Source organism: Mirounga leonina, unplaced genomic scaffold (assembly GCF_011800145.1).
Source record: "Mirounga leonina isolate KUSES-001 unplaced genomic scaffold, KU_Mleo_1.0 Mir_488, whole genome shotgun sequence".
Classification (NCBI taxonomy): domain Eukaryota; kingdom Metazoa; phylum Chordata; class Mammalia; order Carnivora; family Phocidae; genus Mirounga; species Mirounga leonina.
Window position 1 is genome coordinate 9,524,401 of NW_023270777.1, and position 24,407 is coordinate 9,548,807.

The window sequence follows — 24,407 nt, forward strand, 5'->3', positions numbered from 1 at the left end:
CAGTGAACATGGGGGTGGGGGTTAGTATATCTTTTTGAGTTAGTATTTTTGTTTCTTCAGATAAATATCCAGAAGTGCGATTGCTGCATCATGGGCTGGTTCTGTTTTTAAGTTTTTTGAGGAACCACCATACTGTTTTCCATATTAGCTGCATCAACTTACATTCCTATCAACAGTGCACAAGGGTTTCCTTTTTCCCACATTCTCACCAGCACTTGTTAACTCTTGTCTTTTTGATACTAGCCATATTGACAGGTATGAGGCGATACCTCATTGCTATTTTGATTTGCATTTCCCTGATGATTGGTGACGTTGAGCGTCTTTTCATGTGTCTGTTGGCCATCTGGTTGTCTTCTTTGGAAAAATGTCTCTGCAGATTCTCTTCCCATTTTTTAAATCAGAGTGTTTTTTGCTGTTGGATTGTGTGAGTTCTTTGTATATTTTGGGTATTCATACCTTATCAGATACATGATTTGCAAATATTTTCTTCCAGTTCTCAATTTTTTTTTTTTTTTAAGATTTTATTTATTTATTTGACAGAGAGAGACAGAGCAAGAGCAGAAACACAAGCAGGGGGAATGGGAGAGGGAGAAGCAGGCTTCCCACTGAGCAGGGAGCCCGATGCGGGGCTCGATCCCAGGACCCCGGGATCATGACCTGAGCCGAAGGCAGATGCTTAACAACTGAGCCACCCAGGCACCCCAGTTCTCAGTTTTTATCTTGGGTATTTTTAGGCTCTTATTTTAGGTGTTTACCAGTTTATAGTTGTCATTTTCCTGGTTAGTGAAACCTTCTATTATAAGGTAATGACATTCTATCTCTTGTAATGCTTTTTACCATAAAATTTGTTCTGCACGATATTGATGTAATTACATCATCATTCTTTTGGTTGCTATTGATTAGTATATCTTTTTTCTTCCTCTTTTTCTCTCTCTTTCTTCTCCCTTTCTCCTTCCTTCCTTCCTTTCTCCCTCCCTCCCTCCCTCTTCCTCCCTCCCTTCCCCTTCCTTCTTTCCTTCCTTCCTTCCTTCCTTCTTTTTTTGAGAGGGATGCAGGGCAGAGGGAGAAAGAGAATCTCCCAAGCAGGCTCCACATGCAGCATGGATTCCAACGCGGGGCTTGATATCATGACCCTGAGATCGTGACCTGAGGTGAAATCAAGAGTTGGATGGTTAACTGACCGAACCACCCAGGCACCCCAAAATGTTGGGATTTTTTTTTTTTTTTTTAAAGTAGCCTCCATGCCCAGCATGGAGCCCAGTGAAGGGCTTGAACTCAACCCTGAGATCAAGAGTCAGATGCTTAACTAACTGAGCCACCCGGGCCCCCCCTTTCCCTTTACTTTTTGTGCTTTTATATTTAAGGTATATCTCTTACATAGGTATATAGCTGGATTTTGTTTTTTATCCAATCTGACAGTCTGTCTTTCCACAGGATAATTCAGTTCTTTTAACCTGATTATGATGATTGGTGATATCTCAATTATTTTTAACTGTTTTATACTATTTGTCCTATCTTTTTTATGCTGAACTTGGTATTCTTGTTTGTTTTTTCTAGTCCTTATCTTGGATTGATTATTTGTTTTACTACATTTTCTTCTACCCCACTACTTTGGATTTTATCCCCAGTTTTTTTTTGTTTATTGTGCCCCCCCCCTGCCAATTTATCAGCCTATTTAACTTGAAGCCAAAAACTAATTAATATCTTAACCATCTTCTTGAGAAGTATGAGGGCATGGAACTTCTTGATTTCTTTCTCTTTTCTCCCAACTTTTATGCTACTTTTGTCATACATTTTAGTTCTTCCTTGTTTTATTTCAACCACCAAAGACATTATTTTATACAGTCAGTGTTCATTTAGGTGTATGCACATATTTGTCATTCGCATTTGCTCATCATTCCTTCTTGCAACACAGATCTTCCATTTGGGGGTACATGCTTCTGCTTGAAGAACATCCTTCAGAATTTCCTTTAGTGAGGATCTGTTCATTGGCAGATTAAATATTTGTGTAGTTGTTGTGACTTAAATGTCTTTTATTTATGCCTGTTTATTGAGAGATACTTTTGTTATGTGCTTCTTTTTGTCCCAGCACACTGTCTTGGCTTCCACTGTTAGGACATCAGCCCTTAGTCTAGTTTGTATTGTTCTATGGATGGTCTGAATTTTCTCTCTGGCGGACTTCAGTATCTTTGTGTGCTGTTGTTTTTAGTGTGAGTTATTAGGGATGTGTTTTTGTTTTTAAATATGTCCAGCTTAAGACTCATTGGGCTTTTTTTTTAATTTAAATTCAGTTAATTAACATATAATGTATTATTTGTTTCAGGGGTACAGGTCTGTGATTCATCAGTCTTATATAATACCCAGTGCTCATTACAACACATTGGGCTTCTTGAATGTGTTAGAGTTTTTAATCAGTTCTGGAAAATTCTAATTTTTTTTCCCCCACAACATCTTTTTCTATAGTTTCTTTTTATCTCCTGAAATTGTTATAAGATGTAGCATCTTACACTCTTGTCTTCCTGTCTCTTCATTGTTTTTTCTTTCCCAGTTGTTGCTTCTTGGGGCTTCATTTGGTCAGTTTCTTCATTTCTGTTTTTCAGTTTGCATTTCTCTTTTCAGTTATATCTAATCTGTCAAATATATCTTCAATTTCGGGGCGCCTGGGTGGCTCAATCATTAAGCGTCTGCCTTCGGCTCAGGTCATGATCCCAGGGTCCTGGGATGAGCCCCGCATCCGGCTCCCTGCTCGGCGGGAGGCCTGCTTCTCTCTCTCCCACTCCCCCTGGTTGTGTTCCCTTTCTCGCTGTGTCTCTCTCTGTCAAATAAATAAATAAAAATCTTAAAAAAAAAAAAATATATATATATATATATATATCTTCAATTTCAGTTGTTTTTATTGCTTTAATTTCTGTTAGGCCAATTTTTAAATCTCATCATGTAAAAAATATTACCTTGCTTTAAAAAAATGTTCAGCCATCTTTTATTTATTGAGTCATATTAAATTTATAATAATATGCCTGACAATTCTTTTAAGTATCAGTGGGTCTGATTCTGCTGAGTTGGTCAGGTCTGGTCTGTCTTCTTTAGATTCTTCACTTGTGAAATAGCAGGACTACTGCTAATAATACCTGCTAAATTAAATGGTGGTTGTATGATATGTGGCACATAGTAAATGCTCAGTAATGTGTAATCCATTATAATAATTAAAAATAATGAAATATGTTGTATAACCATTATGAGGTTTATAGGAGCTACAAATTTTATTGAGGACTATAAAGGACAACTTGAGGAAATAAAGAACTATACCACAGATGCATAGAAACACAGTATTAATAATTTTAATAATGTGAACATCATTAATATATATATAATTGTATGTGTTTTATACAGTTTCAATAAAAATTCTAAATCTTTTTAAATTTGCAAAATTATTGTAAAGTTCATGTAAAAGAACAAATAAGTGAGGAAAGTTTGTATCTTTTTTTTTTTATTTTCGTCTTTCTGTTACAATGGTTTTGTCTGGTACTAAGAACAAAATGTGATTTCTGGAAACTTGTTTATTCCTTTCTCCATACCTACTTAACAGGGATCCTAAAAGAAGGCCCTCTGAGCAAAGGAAAGAAAGGGAATGGTTGAAGAACTCAGTTCCATAAAAATGACTTCACAACTCCAAATATCTGTCTTTTGCTTATACAGATAGCAGCCTGCAAAAGTACTTTGAATTCCAAGGTGGACGTGGTCCTTGAAGCTTGTCTCTTGGAGGAATTTTCTCCTTAGGTTGGCTGTGATCTGACTTACTTGACTAGGAGTCTTGACCAGCAGTCTTAGAAGTACAGATTATTTTTTTCCTAGAGGCTTTAGTAGATATAACATCTTTACCCCGTGTCTCTGCTGTTACCTTAGGCAGTAAAATTCACAAGGCTGTGTGTTGAGCATTTACTAGGTATCAAGCCCTGGCTTAAGTGCTGAAAAATAAAAAGCTGTGAACCAAGCAAGGTCCCTTCTTGGTTCAGTAATAATTGTAGGTAATATTTACTGAACTTTTATAGTTGTAATGTGCTTGATACATATTGAGTTATTTAATCTTCTCAGAAATCTATGTGGTAGATAGAATTGATATTCCTACCTTATATTATGAGTGGTTTATATACTTGTTCAGGATCTTAGGATCCTACCACTTGTAAAGGGTGACCCTAAGGCTCAAACCCAAGCAGAAGAATGCAGATTGCTCTTTGTTTTGTAATTGTACACAAAGTTGTAGTTTTGCTAGTGCCTCTTGACTGTAAAATATAAGGTTGGCTGGGGGGCTGAACATGGTGCTGTTCTGAGTTAAGGATTAGTCTGCAAGTGCCCTACAGATCTCTTCCTACCAGACATTAGCGCATACTGAATCTGTAACATACGAAGTGTTTTTCCTGTGCCACAAAAGGTCATTGTGATGGAGGTCTATGGGGTAGCTTCCTATGTTTAGCTTCTCTTATGATTTTTTTTTAAATTGATCAGAATTAAAATATAAAAGGATTCTCTAATGATTATGTTATTTAGTTCTTAGTCAAAATAAGTCTGATTGGATTTGTTAGAACCCTTGGGTCCATTAGGCCCTAGTAGATTAGAAGATTACCCCATAGAATTGCTCAGTAGCATGTGTTATCTCTGGCGATTAATTACTGGGAGGGGTGACTGCATCAGATGCCTGAATTTTTCTTTCTGGGTCTCTTAGCAACAGCTTGAAGAAGAAGCAGCTAAACCTCCTGAGCCTGAGAAGCCTGTGTCCCCTCCTCCCGTGGAGCAGAAACACCGCAGTATTGTCCAAATTATTTATGATGAGAATCGGGTAAGCTCATGCCATTTCTTACAGCACAGGCCTTTAAAAGCATTTGGCTATGCCTTTTTTAATTATCAGTATGTTAAGTGGTAATGTTAATTGTGTTGAGACCTGAGTTCTGTCATAATTTTTAATGTTCTTAAACTTTGACTAAAGCTTGATTTTTTTTTTTTTTCCCTTGGAGATTGAAGAAAAGTTGATGGAAGTGTCTTATATTAATATTTTATATATTATATTACATAATATTATTTAATGAGAATATAATTTTATCAACTGACTCTCCTATCATACAAAGTTGGCAAGCAGATTTGTAGCACATAATACAAAACAAGCCATTCTGTAGTTTTTCACTTTATAAAGGACATTTGATGCCAAATACTGATACTATCCTATGAGAGATGGGTCATCGGATGTGGAAATGACTTGCATTGTTAGCTTTAGATAGCTGGGCTGTAGTTTGAATCTTAGTTAATAAAGTGTGAGGCCATTGACCTTTAGGTAGACTTTGCTTTTTTGCTTTATTAAAACAATTTCTTCTTTCATACTAGTAATTAAAAGTACTCATTGGTTTAGGAAAGCCGGGCCTCAATTCTGTGAATAATTTTGTGATGTCAAAGGTTTTTGGTTTTTGGCTGGAATCTAGCCCAGGAACTAGCAGTTAAAGGGAAATGGATTTCACCTTAATATAAAGAAACTTTCCAACAGAGCTGCTTAACATTGGGCTTCTAGAAGTTCCTAGTCTAAAAAAGAATATGCTTTAAGTATTGTGGGAGAGAATAGGCCTGTTAGCTAAAGATGATCATAAGGTAGAGGTTGAGATTGTTGTTTTAACTGGTTTTCTTTGTAGTGAGTGGAGTCATCAGAATCAGTACATCATACCCAGGCAACCTATAACTTTATAATAGCCCAGTTCCTAAAGGAAATTGGCCTTAAGAAAGGCAACTATGAATTAATTATTATATACACATTTATAGGAATGATCTTATACCAGATACACATGTATGTGTATATATATATATAGGTAGGTAACTGAAAGTCATCAGATACATAATAGGATAATGATAAGTGTCAGAGGCAGGTAAAAATATGGGCAATTAATGTTATTTTCTTGGCTGGGTTCAAAATTAGTTCAGTTTATTGAATGGACAGAGCAGTCTCCTCGAGGATCTGTTTGAAGATCTATCCAGTGAGAATAAACTGTATATAAAGCCAGTGACGAGGACGGCCTCGTGGCTTTCCTGGAGGGTCAGTGACTCTGGTCAAGCAGGAATGTGGCCCAAGGTTGACAGGTGCTCCCTTGTTTCAGGAAAGCCAGGAGCATGTTGTTTTATGTTGAGTCTCCTGCTTTAAAAAAAATACTCTGTAGAATAATAAAATACTTTTGTGGGCTGATGGGCTTCATGGCCAGTTTAGGACCTTGGAGATAAAATAAATAGGGATTAGAGCTAACAGTGGAGAAGAATCTTATAAAGTAAAATTTGACTTCTTAGTGTGAGTCAGTTTTAAAAGACATTGAATTCAGCGATATTAATTGATTGAGTTTCTTAATTAAGCATTGTCATTACTTGTGAATTTCTGATTGACTAGGATGTGAGGACTGAAAACTATTGAACAAGATCTGATGGAGAGTTTAATTTGTGTTCAATTTTTGTAGATATATGTTTTCATTAATTAGTGTAGTAAGCATTTCTCGGGGCCCAGCGACAAAACTAAACACTTCTCTCAGACCTCTTCTTTCTCTTTTAGTATATATATATATTCCATTTTGTGATGCATTCTGTGAAGAATAGAAGAACAACCAAACTTATTAGACTTACAATAAAGACTATTTTTAACTCACAGTAACTGCAGAAATCCTCTTTTTACACATCTCCTCTTTTTGATTGCCCTGCTCGGAGTCGCCCACAGTGCTGTAGATCTGCAGCAGGGGTTCCTGGAGGGGGCTTGTGAGAGCACCACTGGGCCCAGGGCGCAGGCCGTCTCACTACTGCCTCCCCGCGCTGCCTTCTGTCAGGCCTTCGCGGCCTTCTGAGCTTTCTTTAATGAATGACCTTATCTGTTTTGGCACCAGAGGAAAGGAGAGATGGGTGAGGGCAAGAGGACATTTCTCTCTTGTTCCTTGTTTGGCAGCCATCTACACGGTTGGGAATTAAGCCAAATGTGGCTTCTGAGATAGGAGCCATTATCTTGTATTAGGCATCTTTCGTTTCTTTAGAGAGTTAGTGGGAGGAAGAAAGCTGCCCAAAAGTGACTGTTAATTTTAAAGTTGGCTTCCTGAGAGAAAAATTGTCTTGCATCATATTTAAACTTTAGACTGAGATTCACTTAGTCTCTAAACAGACTCATCTCCTGGACTATTTTTAACAGTTCAGTTTGCTGTTATCCTTCCCCGTTGTCAGTTCCAAAAATATTTATAAATGCTCTAATTTCAGAATTCTAATACATATAGAAAAGGGTGTGCATGGAGGGTGGTTTTCAAAGATATCTTGTTTATTTTTTGATTGCATGATTTGAAAGTTAAAGTGACAACAGAAGAAAGAAAGGGATTGACAGTAGAAAGTGTACTAAGTGCCAGCAAGCTCTAGTCACCTAGGCCAGTGTCCTGGGCAATCTCTGTTTCCCTCTCTGCCATGCTCTAAGAGTTAGTTAATCAATGAAGAGCATCAGTCCTGCCTCCTAAATAGTGGTCTCGTCAGTTGCTTCTCTCTTCCTCCTTTGGCAATAGCTTATATGAGCCGTCATCACTCACATAAATAGCGAGTGTCCTTCCTTCAGTCATATAACTTTACTCCCTTGTCTCTCAGGGTTATTTGTAGACAGTTCCACTTAGCCTGCCTGTTCTTGGTATAGACTCTAATACAGAGTGCCTCGAGAAAGCAAATTTAAGAGGTGTGTGGCTGGCTCAGTCCGTGGAGTGTGCAGGTCTTGATCTCGGGGTTGTGTGTAGAGATTACTAAAAATAAACTAAAAAAAGAAAAAAGAAAAAGGAAAGCAAATCAAAAAACTGGTGAGCAGTGGGTCTGGTGGAAGTTAGTTGCAGGTGCTAGATATTTCCAAATTTATTATCTATGATGATGTTATTTATGTGTTATTTAATATATGTCTGTAGCTAATCTGAATTTTAGGATCATTACGTTTTGACTTCTTGGGTTAGTCGTTTGTTCTCAGCGGGAAACTTTCTTTGATTGTTGTAACTTGGGGGAGAGATGGAGTGCTACTGGCATCTAGTGGGATGCTGCTAAATATCCCACAATGCATAGGGCAGTCCCTGGAACACATACGTGGGCCCAAAATGATAATAGTGCTAAGGTTGGCAAATCCTGCCTTTAAACTCTCTGTAGAAATAGGATCTGCCCTGCAAATTCAATGGATATTTATAGTTTTATATTTGACTTTTTTGCTGTATTTATTTCTCATCTTAACAACCTTCTTAGTTTCTTGGAGTTTGGAAAGTGCTTTTTACAGTATTTTGTACTTCTTATGCTTCCTAGTTCTTTTCACACAATACAAACTAAATAAATATTTGACGGATTGATTTTGATTGATAAATGAGATGAAAAGGAGAATATTTATTTTAAAGGAACATTTTTCTTTACACTCGGGGAATACTGATTAATATCCAGTCCCATTTGTGTGTCACATCAGAAGCCCTGGAGAGTTTCCCAGCAGCAAATGCATTGAGGTGGGCATCTGCCCAGCAGCCGGGGAACCATTGTTACTAACGGGAATGTGTTGAGAGGAAGAGGGACTTGAGAACCACTGACACATTTGGTAGTCCTATAATTTTAGTTTAAACATTTTTAGCTTCGAATTTGTTATATTTCGTCTATTAAAGGACGATTTCTGTTAGCACATTCGTCTAGATTAATTTACTTTTGAAAATGGACCGTAAAAATTATTTAATTCAGCATTTATTTACTATTGAACACTTGAGAAATTCAAACTAGCGGTTTCCTCTGTTCAGTTATTACCTAGGTTTTCTTGTAACTAGAATATAGGCTCATTATAAGCTTTTCTTCCAAGAGATCAGTTTGGCTTACAACAGTAAAGACTGGCAACTTTATGGTATTTTATGTTTTAAAATTTTTTTAAAGACATTATGTCTTGAAGTATTGAGGGATTCATTTCTAATAGTGAATCTGTGTTCCCTCTCCCTAGAATCTTGATACCTGTTTGCTGTTAAGAACTTCACAATTCTTTAGTTATTATTATTATTATTTTTTAAGATTTTATTTACTTAGAGAGTGAGAGAGAGCACAAGAGTGGGCTGAGGGGCAGAGGGAGAAGCAGACTTCCTGCTGAGCAGGGAGCCTCACATGGGGCTTGATCCCAGGACTCCGGGATCATGACCTGAGCCAAAGACAGCTGCTTAACCAGCTGAGCCACCCAGGCGCCCCTATTATTACTTTCAGTACAAATGTGAAGCTTTGACTTAATTTGATGAGGAAGTTATGAAAACAAAAGAGAGTATTTCAAGAGTATTTGGAAATAAGGAAAGTTCTACTACAGAGTAGTTTTTAGGTAAATATTATTAAATTGGTAGTGATTTTGCACTTAGGTAATATAATTTTTAATTATACAATATAATAATGTCTTTATCTGTAGAAAAAAGCAGAAGAAGCTCATAAAATATTTGAAGGTCTTGGCCCAAAAGTTGAACTGGTAAGTAAGAAATTGCTTTTTTCATGTCTAGTGTTTTTTTGTTTTTTTGGTTTTTTTTTGTAGTCCTTTTGCTTGGGATAAGATGGAATACAATCTTTGTATTTTGGAATGAGATCTGGGCTGGACGTTTGTGGTAAACTTTAAAATAGTGGCGCGCAAACTTGGTTACCTTTGCAGAAGTATCGCCCTGAGTGTGTTTTTGCCTGAGCAGGCCATTTAATCATACGAGGTAGAAGCAGGACGAGTAAGAACAGAAATAGCTCTTTGGACCATATGTTCTTCCTTTGCCTCTGAAATTAAAAATCCATGAGTAAATGTATTTCTTACGGGATACGGTGGATTTATAAACATTTTTACGGGGGTGGCATTAATAGGAGATGGGGTAAAGAGAATTATTCAGGGAACCTGGAAGTCTGGAGGTTCTGGTAGGGCAGGTATTGTGAAGATCCATGAGTACTAGGTTTTCATGAAAATATAAACTGTTGCTTCATATTTTCATAGACATGTGTACAATGTTGTATATGTAAATATTTGATTTATTTTATAGCCACTCTATAACCAGCCATCGGATACCAAGGTTTATCATGAGAACATCAAGACGTAAGTATTTATCATCTTTGGAGTTCTTCAGTTAAAGACCATATATTCTATAAAGAGATCGTTTTTATGTTATCTGCTGACATTATTATAATATAGTGTAGGTGTGTTTTAGATTTGTGTAATTTGCTGTCGTTTTACTATATGTTATCTTCCTCTGGCTTCTTGGGGGTTGGGGTAACAGCTTTGAGTTTCCGAGGCCAAAAAAATGAAATAAATTATTGCATAAAACTAGCTGGTTTTATGATCTGCTAGTAAAAAAGGTGAATACTTAACATTGAAATGGCTTACCTTGAGGCTTGAATTTTTTGCCTCCTGTTTTGTCTTTTTTTCAGTGGAGTACCTGCAAGGCGCATGATGAAGTAAGATAATGAAGCTTTTTCATTTAAGACTAGTGATGACACCGTCCCCCACCAAGCCACATCTGCCATTGCAAAGTAGAAGTGCCACGGATCATTTTATCATTATTCAAAATCCTATTCTAGGGAAATCCCTTCCATGACTCTTGCTAATGACGGTATTTGTAGACCCTTCTGCCATTTAATGTCCTGGTGCCTTGGAAGCGCTCAGTCACCTCACGTGGGTGAGGAGACTGCTCCAGAATGTAGTTTGCTTAGCCTTGCTCATCCTAGATACCAGGCCTTTATGGATGCAGATTTTGGAATAAGAAAATAAGTGAAAAGAAAATCTAATTTCTTGATCTGATTGAAGTAAGAGAGGAGGCTAGATAGGTATCTTTTTTTTTTTTTAATTATCATACTTTAAGAGAATTTAGGTGAATTATTCGTAGTTTGTAACAAAAATGTAATATTTCTACTTTATGTTTTATTAAGGATAATCAGAACATTTTAATTATTTACTAGTATAGTTGCTAATGAGCACATTGCTATTTATATATCAGATATATTTTTTTCTTTTAAAAAATTTCTGACTGAGAGTATGTGCAATAGTTGACTACTTTGCAGAATTGGTGGCAAATATAATTTGCATGGTAGTATGCATGAACAAAATTGAAATTTGAATAATTTTAACTTTTGTTAAATAAGTGGTTTATAATAAAAGTCATATACTTAGAATTTTTCTGTGAGATGCTACTATGGTCTTGACAACCCTTAGAAGTAGGCTTAGACAAAACTCATAAAATATACCTTGTTCTGGAACTGTTTAGCTGTTTTAGCATTTTTAAAAAGAATAGCAGATAAAATCTAGTTGGCTACTTTTAATGATTTTTTTTCCCCCCCACAAAGCTTCAGTTATGTTTGTGTTCTGTCTTTTTCCCCTAATATTAGCGGGAGAGCAGCTCTGTCTGATTTATTTTATGCTGTCTACATTGCCCGACTGCAGTGCTTAGCACACTGTTCTGGGATGGCTTACTGACTGGCTGACTTCTTAAATCCTAGGAAACATTTTAAATGATATTTATTGATTATCATTTGCTTTTGAGTAACACGTAATTAAAATTAGAGCAAACTGAATATATGGTACCGCTTCCACTGTATGTCACCTTGTGAAGTAACCATTTACTCCGCTGCATGCATCCATATGAATCGTGTAGTAGCTCTTTTCTCATCACCGTCATTTGCTTTGTATGAAATAGCAAATCTACCTTTTGATAATTCTTTTCATGTCTTGGGTACTGTCCCACGTAGTCAGCTCCTGACTGCCCACAGAGCCGGTGTCCCTGTTAGTCCTGAGGGGCTGATAATCCAAAAAATTACTTCTACTTGCCTTGGCTTTGTATTTATATTTGCATAATCAGCTTGAAATCCTTTCTGGAAGTAGGTGGGGTATAAATATTTATATTTGAGCCTGCATGTCATTGTTTTTGAAGGTCACAATGCTTCAAATTTAAAAAGTGTAACTGTTTCATTAAGATGTAAGAGAAGTCTTCCTGTCTTGTCACATTGCCCTCTGTGACTTCTTAGTGTGGTTTGTGTCATTTCTGTGACGGAAGGAAACCTTCTGTGTAAAAGCACAAGTCCCCTCTCTCTGTGTTGGTGTACGTTCTCATAGAAAGGAGGTCAGCACCATACCTGAGGTAGGGAGGTAACTTTAAAAGCCTTTCCTTCTCTTCTACCTCCCCTCCTCCAAGAGTGCACAGAGATGTTTATATCACCAGAGTTCTTGAGAAGAATCAGTGACTGTGTAATTATAACTTGAAACTATTTGCCTTATATTTGGACGTAATACTTTAAAATGAACTATTTGTATAAAATCTTGCTGGAGAGTGGAAGGAATTTTAGTCAGTTCTAATTATTGCAAAAGTCTTATTTTGCAGGGTGAAAAAAATTAAGATTAACTTTGATTACATCAGATATTCCTAAGTGATCTTTGCTTGTTTTTCAGTGTCTCTGAAAAAAAAAAAAAAAAAAAAAAAAGTGAATGCATTATTAAATTGTGCTTTTTCTTAATGTCATACAACCATATTTTTCTCTTCTAGAAACCAGGTGATGAGGAAAAAACTCATTTTATTTTTTAAAAGAAGAAATCATGCAAGAAAACAAAGGGTGAGGTCCTATCCTTTAACTGAAATTTGTACAACTTTCCCATTCATGCTCATTTAGGCATTTACTTTCCCTTTATTAGTGAGAATGGCTTTTGATTATGTTTGAGGAAAGGCTGCCGATTTAGAAAGTAACTAACTATAGGGATGACTTAAATATAAATCCAATTCTAGCAGCGAATGACATTTAATATCATTATCAAAATAATTTCTTTGGTCATCTGTGTATAGCATTTTCATCTAGCCAAAATAAAGAAAATGGTGAGTAGTTAAAAAAGAATATGAAAGAGAAATAGGATGATCAACATTTAGTCTCTCAAACCCTCAGACCAATGTGGGTAAGTTACAGTCATGCTGAGTAGACATTACTGCTCTTTCTTTATTAGGAACCGGGTCAGCTAAAGTTCAGCTTTTTGAAATTCATTCTTTTTCATATTTATTATATGACTTGCATCCAGAAGTTTTGTGGTTCTAATGTTCATGGAAATGAAACTACAGAAAATATAATGCCCGTATACTTCTTTTCACGATATGTTCAGACTAAATTTAGACAGACTGTTGATTCATTTAAAGTCAGTTGCTTACCAGATAAATGATGTTCTTTAATTCACATAAAAAATGAGCCGTGTACCTTATATTTAATGACATGACAGTTAAATGAATTTTAAAGCTCAAGAGTCAGTGGCTTTTACTTGATACATAACTTCCAATGTAATTTGCCAGTCTGGGTCCTTCAGATACTATCTTTAAATTAATGTTTTTTGTTTTTGTTTTTGCCAAAAACATACAAATATTAAATAAGAAACTACTAAAGCATTTTTTTTCCTATCCAGTAATTTTGTTGTAATTGTGGTCATTTAATGTCTGGTGATGCAAACATAGAAGCATAGACTTTGTTTTCATGCTTCACAGAGTCTTTAGTTATAACATTTATGTGTTCACTGATTTAATAAATATTTATTGGCTGTTTACTCTGTCCATGTATTATTCTACAAAGGTGAGCAAGATAGCCATATGGTTTTAACCCTTGAAGCATACAATGTAATTGGGGGCAGATGAGTCACAGGCAGTTAGAGTATCGTAATCACACTGTGGAAAGGGACATACAGATACATACAGTCATCTGTGGGAGCATACAGGAGGGACAGCTAATGCCCCATGGATGAATCATAAAGGGAAGTTTGCAGGACAACGAGAAACTCTGGAAGTCTGCGCAGGCATAGGGAGCCGCTGAAATGAAGGTCTGGGAGGTGGAGGGAGGGTGGCAGGTTGCTGGGAGCGCAGCAGAAATGAGGCTGCTGAGGCAAGAGGGCCGGGTCCGCCTACAGGACTTTGGGTTCGATCCTGAGGGCATCTTTTAAGTGTTTGAACTGAGAAGTGAAACGTTCAGGTTTGTATTTTAAGAATGTGCTTCTGGCTCCACCATTAAGAAGGCCTGGGAGACAGTTCGGAGGCTCTTACTTTGATGTAGGTAAGGGATGATGTTGGCCTGGACTGAGGAGCTAGCTAGAGATGGAGAAAGTGAAGGACACAGAAGACACCTGGGAGTTGAAAAGAATGGGAAGTGTCTGGGGGTGGCACAGATCGTGAGGAGGATAATATTCTCCTCTCTGTTGCCACTTTCTTGAAGGGACCAATGTTAATGGTTTTTCGTGGGTCCTTCTACACCTTTTTCTATCCTTGTGTTGTTGACACGTTCACAGTTCTATGCTCATAATGGAGGCTTCTTGCCTCTCTGTTTAAAAATGAGATCATACATTACTCATTTCTCTAAAAGGATTGATTCTTGGTTCCGTGTAGTTCACTGCATTTCTTTTTATCATAAAGTACAACCAATTTCTGCCTTTTCCAGACTGTCAAAAATGTTTATTAGATAGCATTATTTATAATAACAAAAACCTTCAAGTAATCAAAGCCTCCAGGAGTAGAGGAACGGTTAAAGCATGAGTGTTTTCTCTGACAGATTGTTAGGAAAACACCAAAATGTCAGTATATTTGCCATTGGGTGATTGGGATTTTGAACTATTCACATGTTTCTATTACTAATTTTCCTTTTTTTTTTTTTTTTAATATTTATTTGACAGAGATAGAGAGAGAGTACAAGCAGGCAGAGAGGCGGGCAGAGGGAGAGGGAGAAGCAGGCTCTCCGCTGAGCAGGGAGCCTGATGCGGGGCTCGATCCCAGCACCCTGGGATCATGACATGGGCCGAAGGCAACCGCTTAACCGACTGAGCCACCCAGGCGCCCCTCCATTTTTTTTTTTTTTTTTTTTTGACAATGAAGACATATATTTTTATCAGGAAAATAGTAAAAGTAGCTGGTCAGCTACTAGTGCTAGCTCATTAATTAATTAATCTATGTTAGTCTTAATGTTAACTAAAAAAACTAGCCAAAATATGCTTTATATGCTGATCTTTGTAGGAAACAGAGCTCTTTTCTCTCTCTCGTCTTTCAGATCAAGAACAGCTTTTCATTCACAGTTGAGTCCTAGGCCAAATGTACTGCTGACTAGCCTTAAGAAGTAACATTTACTTTAAAGTATTAGGTTTGTCAGAATGGTAGAGTTTAGTTTAATTATTAATTTGCTGCGGGTATTTAATAGGAACAAAAAATCTGCCAACGTTATGATCAGCTCATGGAGGCATGGGAGAAAAAAGTGGACAGAATAGAAAATAACCCCCGGAGGAAAGCTAAAGAAAGCAAAACAAGGGAATACTATGAAAAGCAGTTTCCAGAAATTCGAAAACAAAGAGAACAACAAGAAAGATTTCAGCGGTAAGTCGTTTGATGTTTAATGGCTGTGCTTGTCTCCTGGCTAATGGCTATGCTCTTTTCTCTCTGACAGAGTCCCACTCCTGCTCTCTCACGGTGTTAGTGTTACCTGAATCTGATCTTAAGAAAGTTCATAAAGAACCTTTCATTTTGAATATAAAACTTCATTATCAGCTAGCAAAGATTATGTCTTGGTGAATTTAATATTAATTTTTTATACTTAACGCTGTTCAATCTAAGTTTAAATGAGTATTTTGAAATTAATTATTCTGTTCTTGAAAATACCTATTCCTTTAGAAATGACAGTTAAAAAGAATAGACTTGACTATTTCTTAGTTCTTCATTACCTGCCAACATGACTAAACAGTATTAAACAGATGGCTAATTAAGAAGTTCTTTGATATTGGTAGTTTCTGATTTGGTTTTACTTTAGGGAGCAAGTATTTTGTAAAAGTAAAAGCTTTAGATTTCTTCTCCACTATCTCTTATAAGATTATATGTAAGCTTTAATTCTTTAATCACGATTAAGTCTTTATGAGGGAGATGGTTGTTGTTTTTTTCCCCTCTGTAAAAAATATTTAATGTATTTTTCTAAGTCAGCTGTCCTCTACTCTGGAAGGGAAAGACTGCTATTTGAAATGGAAATGTCTCCAATACTTGTGGTTTTCCAGAAGTTTCCCATAAGTTGTTCTACCGTTTGAACTTGGACATGTAACCTTTAAATTTTAATCTCAACATTTTATTTTTATTTTTTAAAAAAGATTTTATTTATTTATTTGACAGAGAGCGAGACAGCGAGAGCAGGAACACAAGCAGGGGGAGTGGGAGAGGGAGAAGCAGCTTCCCGCCGAGCTGGGAGCCCGATGTGGGTTTGATCCCAGGACCCTGGGATCATGACCTGAGCTGAAGGCAGATGCTTAACAACTGAGCCACCCAGGAGCCCTTAATCTCAACGTTTTAATCATTCTTCTATAGAATTCTAATCTTCGGGCATATTACTTAAAAGTAGTGGCTCAATAGCGTTTGTTTTCTGACTTCTAGTTGGTTAAGAAAGTCCCATTCAGAGGAGTAATGTATATAAAAGTAACTTAATTGGTGTCTTCTTTATAAATGGCCTTTAACTATATTTATAATTTCTTTCTTATATTTAGAGTTGGGCAGAGGGGAGCTGGTCTTTCAGCCACCATTGCTAGGAGCGAGCATGAGATTTCTGAAATTATTGATGGACTCTCTGAGCAGGAGGTAAGGAAATTAATTGACTTAGTTTTTTTTTTTTTTTTTAAGATTTTATTTATTTGACAGAGAGAGACACAGCGAGAAGAGGGAACACAAGCAGGGGGAGTGGGAGAGGGAGAAGCAGGGAGCCCGATGCGGGGCTCGATCCCAGGACCCTGGGATCATGACATCAGCTGAAGGCAGACGCTTAACGACTGAGCCATCCAGGCACCCCTTGACTTAGTTTTTTAATTCATTTATTATTTAGGCATTTTAGCCTCATACCCCAGGAACTAAGGGCTTATTTGTACATAAATGAGGGAACATTTATAGAGTTTGGACTGTTCCAAAGACTGGCCAACCACTGAAGGTTTTACACCACGCAATCCCATGATCAGATTGGCATCTTACACGGATGGCTTTGGCAGCAGGGAGGCCTAAAAGAGATGTGAGGAGGCTGTTAACATGAAAACAAGAGCCTGAATCAGAGATGTGTAGGAGCAGACTGACCGGAGAGATTTCATCTGAGGTGGACCTGAAGTGCTAGTGGGTACCCCAAAGTGTGCTTTCTAGCCCCAGAGCCTGGGAGACAGAGATGATATGGCATCAGTAAATCCATGCTGAATAAAAATAAATTCCAGTCCCTAACATGAGTCTTCTGAGTTGTGTTCAAACTATCTCTAAAGGTTGGTCCAAAAGCCACCTCCTATTTAGTTCTGGTTTTGATTTTATATACTTGTTTTTTAAAAACCTCATCTCTGAAAAAATAAAAAATAAAAACCTCATCTCTGGTGTCAACTATACTTCAATTAAAAAAAAAAACAAAACACAACACAACACCAGAAAATCTCATCTCTGAATTCTGAAGGTCTTGCTTATTTGAATGTGGTGGTCTCCTTAAGTAATGATCAAAGAAATTACTAAATTGCTATATATTTTAAAACTTCTCTGAGAAACAAACTGAGGGTTCTAGAGGGGAAGGGGGTGGGGGGATGGGTTAGCCTGGTGATGGGTACTAAAGAGGGCACGTTCTGCATGGAGCACTGGGTGTTATGCGCAAACAATGAATCATGGAACACTACATCAAAAACTAATGATGTAATGTATGGTGAGTAACATAACATAATAAAAAAAAAAACAAACTTGTGTTCATAATCCCTGCAGTGATGACTAAATCTATGTTAATTTTTTTTGCTTGCTTTTTGACTGATTCCATTAGGGCACATCTGTAAGCATCCAAAACTAGGACCAGTTGAGGTGACTCAAGCTCATGTGTCTTCCCCAAATCATGCTTTGGTGTTCAGATTGACTGAGACTACCCCATAAAATTTGACACTTTGTAAGGACTTGACTGTAAGGCAGTATCCACTTCTATGAGTAGGAAAAAACCTAGCTTTGTGTTGAGGTCAATACCTGTAGTTTTGGTGAGTTTTTTCATAGAAATTTGTGCTCATGAACTTACTAAATTGAACTTCGGGAAAAACCGACTGTATAGATGTAACGAAGTTTTAGTTGAAATTTTACGGATAATAGTCTTCAATTTTCAGTGGAAAGATTGCATAAGATTAGCAAGAAGTATTTCACACGTGAGTTTAATTTAAAATCACTGTCCTTAAGATTTGGGTGCCTGTTTTTTCCCCCTATTCATTGGTCTCCAAAATGACATTAAGATTTATTCTCTAAAATGATGTTAAGACTTTTAAAAATGAGACTGTATTAATATAATTAAATGTTTCATAAGATTATTACTTCAGTGAACTTGGCATTTCTTTGTGTCCTTTAGGTCTAAAATGTTACTATCTGAAGTATCTATTTCTTTTAAGTAAAGAACTCTTCTCGAATTGTAGGAGTGGGATATAAAAACATAATGTGTATACCCTCTGCCTACGATTCATTTAATGAATATTTATTAGATATATGAGTAATTACCACATGCTACTGACACATGAAACTACGCATGTGGTTCTTCCGGCGTATATTAGGGTAGCTGGTCTATAGCCCTCTTTAAATTTTATTCTTTGTAAATGATGTTTACTTTCTTTTGCAGAATAATGAGAAACAAATGCGGCAGCTCTCTGTGATCCCGCCTATGATGTTTGATGCAGAACAGAGACGGGTCAAGTTCATCAACATGAACGGGCTCATGGAGGACCCTATGAAGGTTTATAAAGATAGGCAGTTTATGAATGTTTGGACTGACCACGAGAAGGAGATCTTTAAGGACAAGTAATTTAAACTTTAAATTATTTTCTCATAGAAGCTTACATAAATTCGTGAAAAGTATTTGGCATTCACTTGTAAATTGAACCGTTTCCCCAAAACCTTGGCCCCTTTTTGGCATTTGGATGGATACTGTGGAAAGTAGAGAATATAGATTTGCTATGACCTTCCCATAAGCTTATAGATAGGAGGATCGGTCACAGATGAGAACTGGGGTTATGGAGTCATGTTAAGCGTGGTACCCAAACTTGGGTGGTGTCTCATTCACTTGGGGGTGCATTTTAAAAGTACAGGTTTCTGTGCTCTACCATAGGCCAGTCCCATCAGTTCCTGGTGGATTGTGCCCAGGAATCTATGCCCTTAAAAGACTCCAGCGATTCTGTGGTTGTTTCTCAGGTTAGCAGTTAGGGGTCACCGGGAAGTAGTCTGTACTAATAGTTCTGTTCCCGAGGTACCCCCCCCCCTTTTAAGTCATTAAAATGTTTGTGTGTATGTGTGTATGTGTTTGTTTGTTTTCCCTTTTTTTACTCAGGTTTATCCAGCATCCAAAAAACTTTGGACTAATTGCATCCTACTTGGAAAGGAAGGTAAGAAATGGTTTGCATTGAGAATGTTTATAGGTTTGTGATATTCGTTACTTTGAAGTTTTTGTGCTTTAATACACAGAGGTAGTTAAATAGAACTGATTTTTATAGAGGGCTTGATACAGGAAAGATTCTTAGGTGACTAATGTAGTGATATTTATAATTACGTAACAGATCATAAGCACAGAACACAGTCTAATTTTCATGATTAACAAAAAACGACTTGATACTGTATTTCCCTAAAAACACATAGATTACAATGCTTTTTGAACCTTACTGAATTTCTGATTAAAATATCAGAGTCCTGATTTTCCCTCATTTTTTTTTTACACAATGGATTGGATGTAGTGTTTTTAAGCAACATATTTAAAAAAGAGACATTTTGAATATTTACATATATGCAACAAGAAAGAGAATTTAGTTACTGCTTAATAAGGAAGTGCTTGGATGTTTCTGATAGTTCCTGGTATCTTTTACGTAACTTGGATTAAGATCACTATAATTGTCCATTAAAATAGTCGATATAATGTATATATTTTTACAGCCTAGATATCCCTTAAAATGCTAGCTGTGTGTTGCTCTTCAATTTATACCTTGAGAATACCAGAGATTTCCCTTGAAAGTGTTGCTTGATTTTTAAAAAATGTTATTTCTTTGGCTTCTAAAAAATAATTTTTTTTCCTTATAGAGTGTTCCTGATTGTGTTTTATATTACTACTTAACCAAGAAAAATGAGAATTATAAAGCCCTAGTAAGAAGGAATTATGGAAAACGCAGAGGAAGAAACCAGGTATGTTTCATTACTGTGTTTGAGGGTGGAGATATGGAGAAAAAAAATGGTATAACCAGGGCCTTGTATTTAATCATGTGTATTTTAGGAATTGACATTTCATTAAATAATGAGGATGTTATGAACATGTTATTATTTCAAAACTAATATATATTTAATGTGTAACATCATCTGTTGTGAATGTACTGTAAGTTTATGGTATGATAAAATCAATGAGAAAAGTTCTGTACTTCCATGTTATCTAAATTGTGCCTGTCAGCATTAACAGTGATAACGTACAGAATGGGACCCATGACACCTCATTTCATTCACTGTCTTAACAGTCCTTTTGTCTGAGGAGGGGGCAGGTAGAACACGTAAGAAATATAGAGAAATGTAGTGTGGTAATGAGCGTAGAGGCTGATTTACCCAAATACTGGGGCCTGATTTTGTTTCAGAGTAACTTCATTTCTGGAGTTTAGTTTTTACTCAGTGAAAGCACTTGATCTTAAAAGACAGTTTTTAATACAGTGCAGCGTACGTTTTCACAGTTGCAATTCAGTACATTAACAACTGTTTTCCCCCCAATAACCGATCAGCAGCTGTCACAGCTCACGGGTGCTTTACCAGTGTGGTTGCGGGGACGATGTGAGCGCCGTTGCTGTCCACGCCCAGATTCATCCTGGGATTTGGAATCGCGTGCGTGAACTTGCACAGCTGCTCACTGCCCACCAGCCTTCCTAGATCTCTCCTCAGTTCCCCGCACAGCCACCCTTTCTTTCCTTAGCCACCCTGCTCACCAGATACACGCTGACCCAGGCATCATTATGGGTAGCTGTGACCTGTTTGTGTTTCCGGGGTCATTGTTTCCTACAGAATACTACTGCCTCACGGGATGTGATTCCGTATTCTTCAGAAATGGTGTTTCTTGGTCAAAGTACGGGCAGTGTTTCACGAGCCAACTGCGTGAAATGCTGCTAGAGGTGGAGAAAGCTGAGGTGCCCCGGGCGTGCATTTTCAGGGGATTGTGAGGGGGCCAGAAATAAGATCGCAGTGAGTGGAAGGTGGATGTGGAAGGTGCGCGAGGGGCGGGAGTACAGATGTGCCCTTGTCCGTAAGGTGTGCTTACCAAGGGGAACAGAGAGGTGGGCGGAGCGCCGACGAGGATCGGGAGGGAGGAAGAGAGCGCGCTTGTACGGTGATGGGGCTGCTCCTGTAGACACAGAGCGAGGGATGCTTGTGGAGCTCCAGGAAGAGTTCCTGCCTGATGGGGAGCAAATCAGATGTTGTCAGTGAGGCGGCAAACACTGCTCCATCGGGTGCCTGGGTGGCTCAGTCGGTTAAGCGACTGCCTTCGGCTCAGGTCGTGATCCTCCAGTCCCGGGATCGAGTCCCGCATCGGGCTCCCTGCTCGGCAGCGAGTCTGCTTCTCCCTCTGACCCTCCTCCCTCTCATGCTCTCTGTCTCTCATTCTCTCTGTCTCAAATAAATAAATAAAATCTTAAAAAACAAACAAACAAAAAAAACCAAAAAAACTGTTCCATCAAAGGTGCCAGGTCTTCCCATGGAGAAGGTGGAATCAAGCTCTTCTAGCTAGAGATGCTAGAGCCTGTCTGCGTTTTCAACAAGTTTCAGCTACAGATTTTTAACAATAGCTTTGTTCCTTATTAAACTAGTATTTATAACTTTAATGGAACTTAATTTTTAGAAATTACATGTTTTATATTTATAAATTGTTTAAAATTTTCAGTTCCCGATAATGTAAGGGAATAATTTGCTATTTGTCATATCTTACATTTGCAGGATTAGCAGTCTGTTGCTTGTGATAATAGAGGAGAAAGCTCTAGCAGGAAATTCTGTGTGACAGGGAATGTCTCTGTTACTCTGAAACATTGGTTTTCTGTCCTAAAGTTATCTGGTACACCATCTCACTGTTCTGTGTGGCACACTCGTTCTTGTTAAGTTCCAGCCATATTAGAGTTTTCTTCTGCAACATTCTTGTTCTACGTGCTCACACCTCTAGCATGTCCCAGAGTGCATTTAACAGAACTGAGATTGTCCATATGTGCTCTCACCTTGACCTGAACCTTCGTATGTTTGCCCCCAAGTTGGCTCAGGTTGGGGTTGGTCAGCCTTTCCATCAGTCTAGTCCTTCCCACAGTAGCTTTTAAGTTATTACCTTGAAGATTTTTTTCTCTAGTTGTATATTTCTCTGATTGTTTCACTGGGAATTTGGGAGAGGAGGGGATTGAATGATGGAAATACAGCACCATCTCAGACCGGAAGAATCTTATCTCTGTTTCTTAATTGCTTGTGTACTTCATTCTGTTTGTGTCAAAATAGGTGGACGGGTTTTTCTGAAATTAGGTGGTGTCGGTTTAAGGGCTCATTTATATAGAACTGAATGACATTAGAACTGATACCAAACCAGAGGAGGAGCCATTGGACTTTTGAGCAGAATAGTATCAGATTTTAGTTGTGACAGGATCATTCTGCCTGCTCTGTTGAGACTAGATTGTAAGGGAGACCAGTTAGGAGGTTACGTTAATCCTCCCAGTGGCTTGGACTAGACTCTAGTGGGGGAGGTGCAGAGAACCTGTCCATTTCTGGATGTATTTTTGAAGGTAAGGTAAACAGGTTTTGCTGATGGATTGATTGTGGGGGATTCAAGGACAGTTATCAAAGATAACCCAAGTTTTGGCTAATGGGATTGCCATTTACTGTGTAGGCATGACTGAGGGGGTGGCAGATTGAGGGGGGAGGTTGGGACATGCTGAATTTCAGGTACATATGTTCAAGTGGAGATATAAAGGGGGCAGTTAGATGTAGAAGTCTGGAGTTTAGGAAACAGATCTGGGTCGGGTATGTAGAATTTGCTGTATAGAAAAAAGTTTAGAAAGTTTTTTTTTTTTTTTTTTTTAAAGAACTAGTTACAAGTAAAGAATTTCTAAATTGGTGTGTCTTGATTTTACCCTGGTAGATAATAGAGATCCAACTAATTTGAAAATCACTTTATTGCTCTATTATCCAATCAAGTTTGAATCAGTAGGAATTACCTTAGGTAATTCCAAAGCAATCAGGGGAAATTTATTTCAAGACGCTGTAGAGTTCTGCTGAAGTTTTTTTTTTTTTTTTTTTTTTAAAGATTTTATTTATTTGACAGAGACACAGTTAGAGAAGGAACACAAGGAGGGGCAGAGGGAGAAGCGGGCTTCCCGCTGAGCAGGGAGCCCGATGCGGGGCTCGATCCCAGGACCCTGGGATCATGACCTGAGCCGAAGGCAGACGCTCAACGTCTGAGCCACCCAGACGCCCCTGAAGTTTTTTTTTTTAAGATTTTATTTATTTATTTGAGAGAGAGAGAATGAGAGAGAGAGAACACCTGAGAGGGGAGGGGATAGGGTCAGAGGACGAAGCAGACTCCCTGCCGAGCAGGAAGCCCGATGCGGGACTCGATCCAGGGACTCCAGGATCATGACCTGAGCCGAAGGCAGTCGCTCAACCAACTGAGCCACCCAGGCACCCAGAGTTCTGTTGAAGTTTATGCCTGATCCTTTCCGTTTTTATTTGATTGCTTCACCCATCCTCCCCTCCCGACTTCTTACCCATAGGAAGTCATTGTTATTTCAGCACATGAATGTATAGTGTGTGCTGTTTGTAGAGAGAGATTCCAAGCTTGTGAGGTTTGATTTTTAACCTGCTATTGCTATAGGGAACCTTGCATATTATTTCCTCTGAAAAGGAGTTTAACCTTAGAATCATAGAGAAATGAGACAGATAATCATATTTTTGTTAGACTTGTGTTCAAAGATTACTGTTGGCAAAAGTAACTCAAAATTCTGTTGGATACTGTTGAAACCATTTCATTGTTCAACTTACTAGCATCCCATGACAAGAGTGAGTGTGGTTCTTTGTAAGTTTTAGTTGAAGCAATGAATATGTATTGAAGATCAGAAGCCAAAAGCCACTCCTCAGTGTTACTATATGGGATCTAGAATTATATGTAACATGCCAAGTAATTTGATTCTATGTGTAACATTTTTGTTAGAGGTAAATTTTTACCTTCCAGCATAAACTCCCATCTAATAAGTCTGTCACTATGCAGCTAGAAATAATGTGGACTGTGGTACTTGCTAGTGACCTACAATAAAGCAAGTCATTGTTTAGAAGCCACATTCTTCATTTCCAAATACTTGATTATCTTTCACAAGGATTTGTACTCTTCCTTCATTCTGACAACATCTTCCTCTTTAAATATGT

General features: G+C 37.7%; 1 protein-coding gene across 10 annotated transcripts in view; it reads left to right on the forward strand.

Moving 5' to 3' along the window:
* NCOR1 (nuclear receptor corepressor 1) overlaps nt 1-24,407 on the forward strand; it is a 159,583-nt gene that overhangs the window by 57,405 nt on the left and 77,771 nt on the right. For all 10 annotated transcript variants that reach the window (XM_034989667.1, XM_034989666.1, XM_034989664.1 and 7 more), the window contains 10 exons: nt 4,721-4,834; nt 9,431-9,487; nt 10,035-10,087; nt 10,420-10,446; nt 12,525-12,591; nt 15,190-15,362; nt 16,511-16,601; nt 18,622-18,800; nt 19,327-19,381; nt 20,067-20,168. In XM_034989667.1, the coding sequence (XP_034845558.1) occupies nt 4,721-4,834; nt 9,431-9,487; nt 10,035-10,087; nt 10,420-10,446; nt 12,525-12,591; nt 15,190-15,362; nt 16,511-16,601; nt 18,622-18,800; nt 19,327-19,381; nt 20,067-20,168 (918 nt within the window). The remainder of the gene's footprint in view (nt 1-4,720; nt 4,835-9,430; nt 9,488-10,034; nt 10,088-10,419; nt 10,447-12,524; nt 12,592-15,189; nt 15,363-16,510; nt 16,602-18,621; nt 18,801-19,326; nt 19,382-20,066; nt 20,169-24,407) is intronic.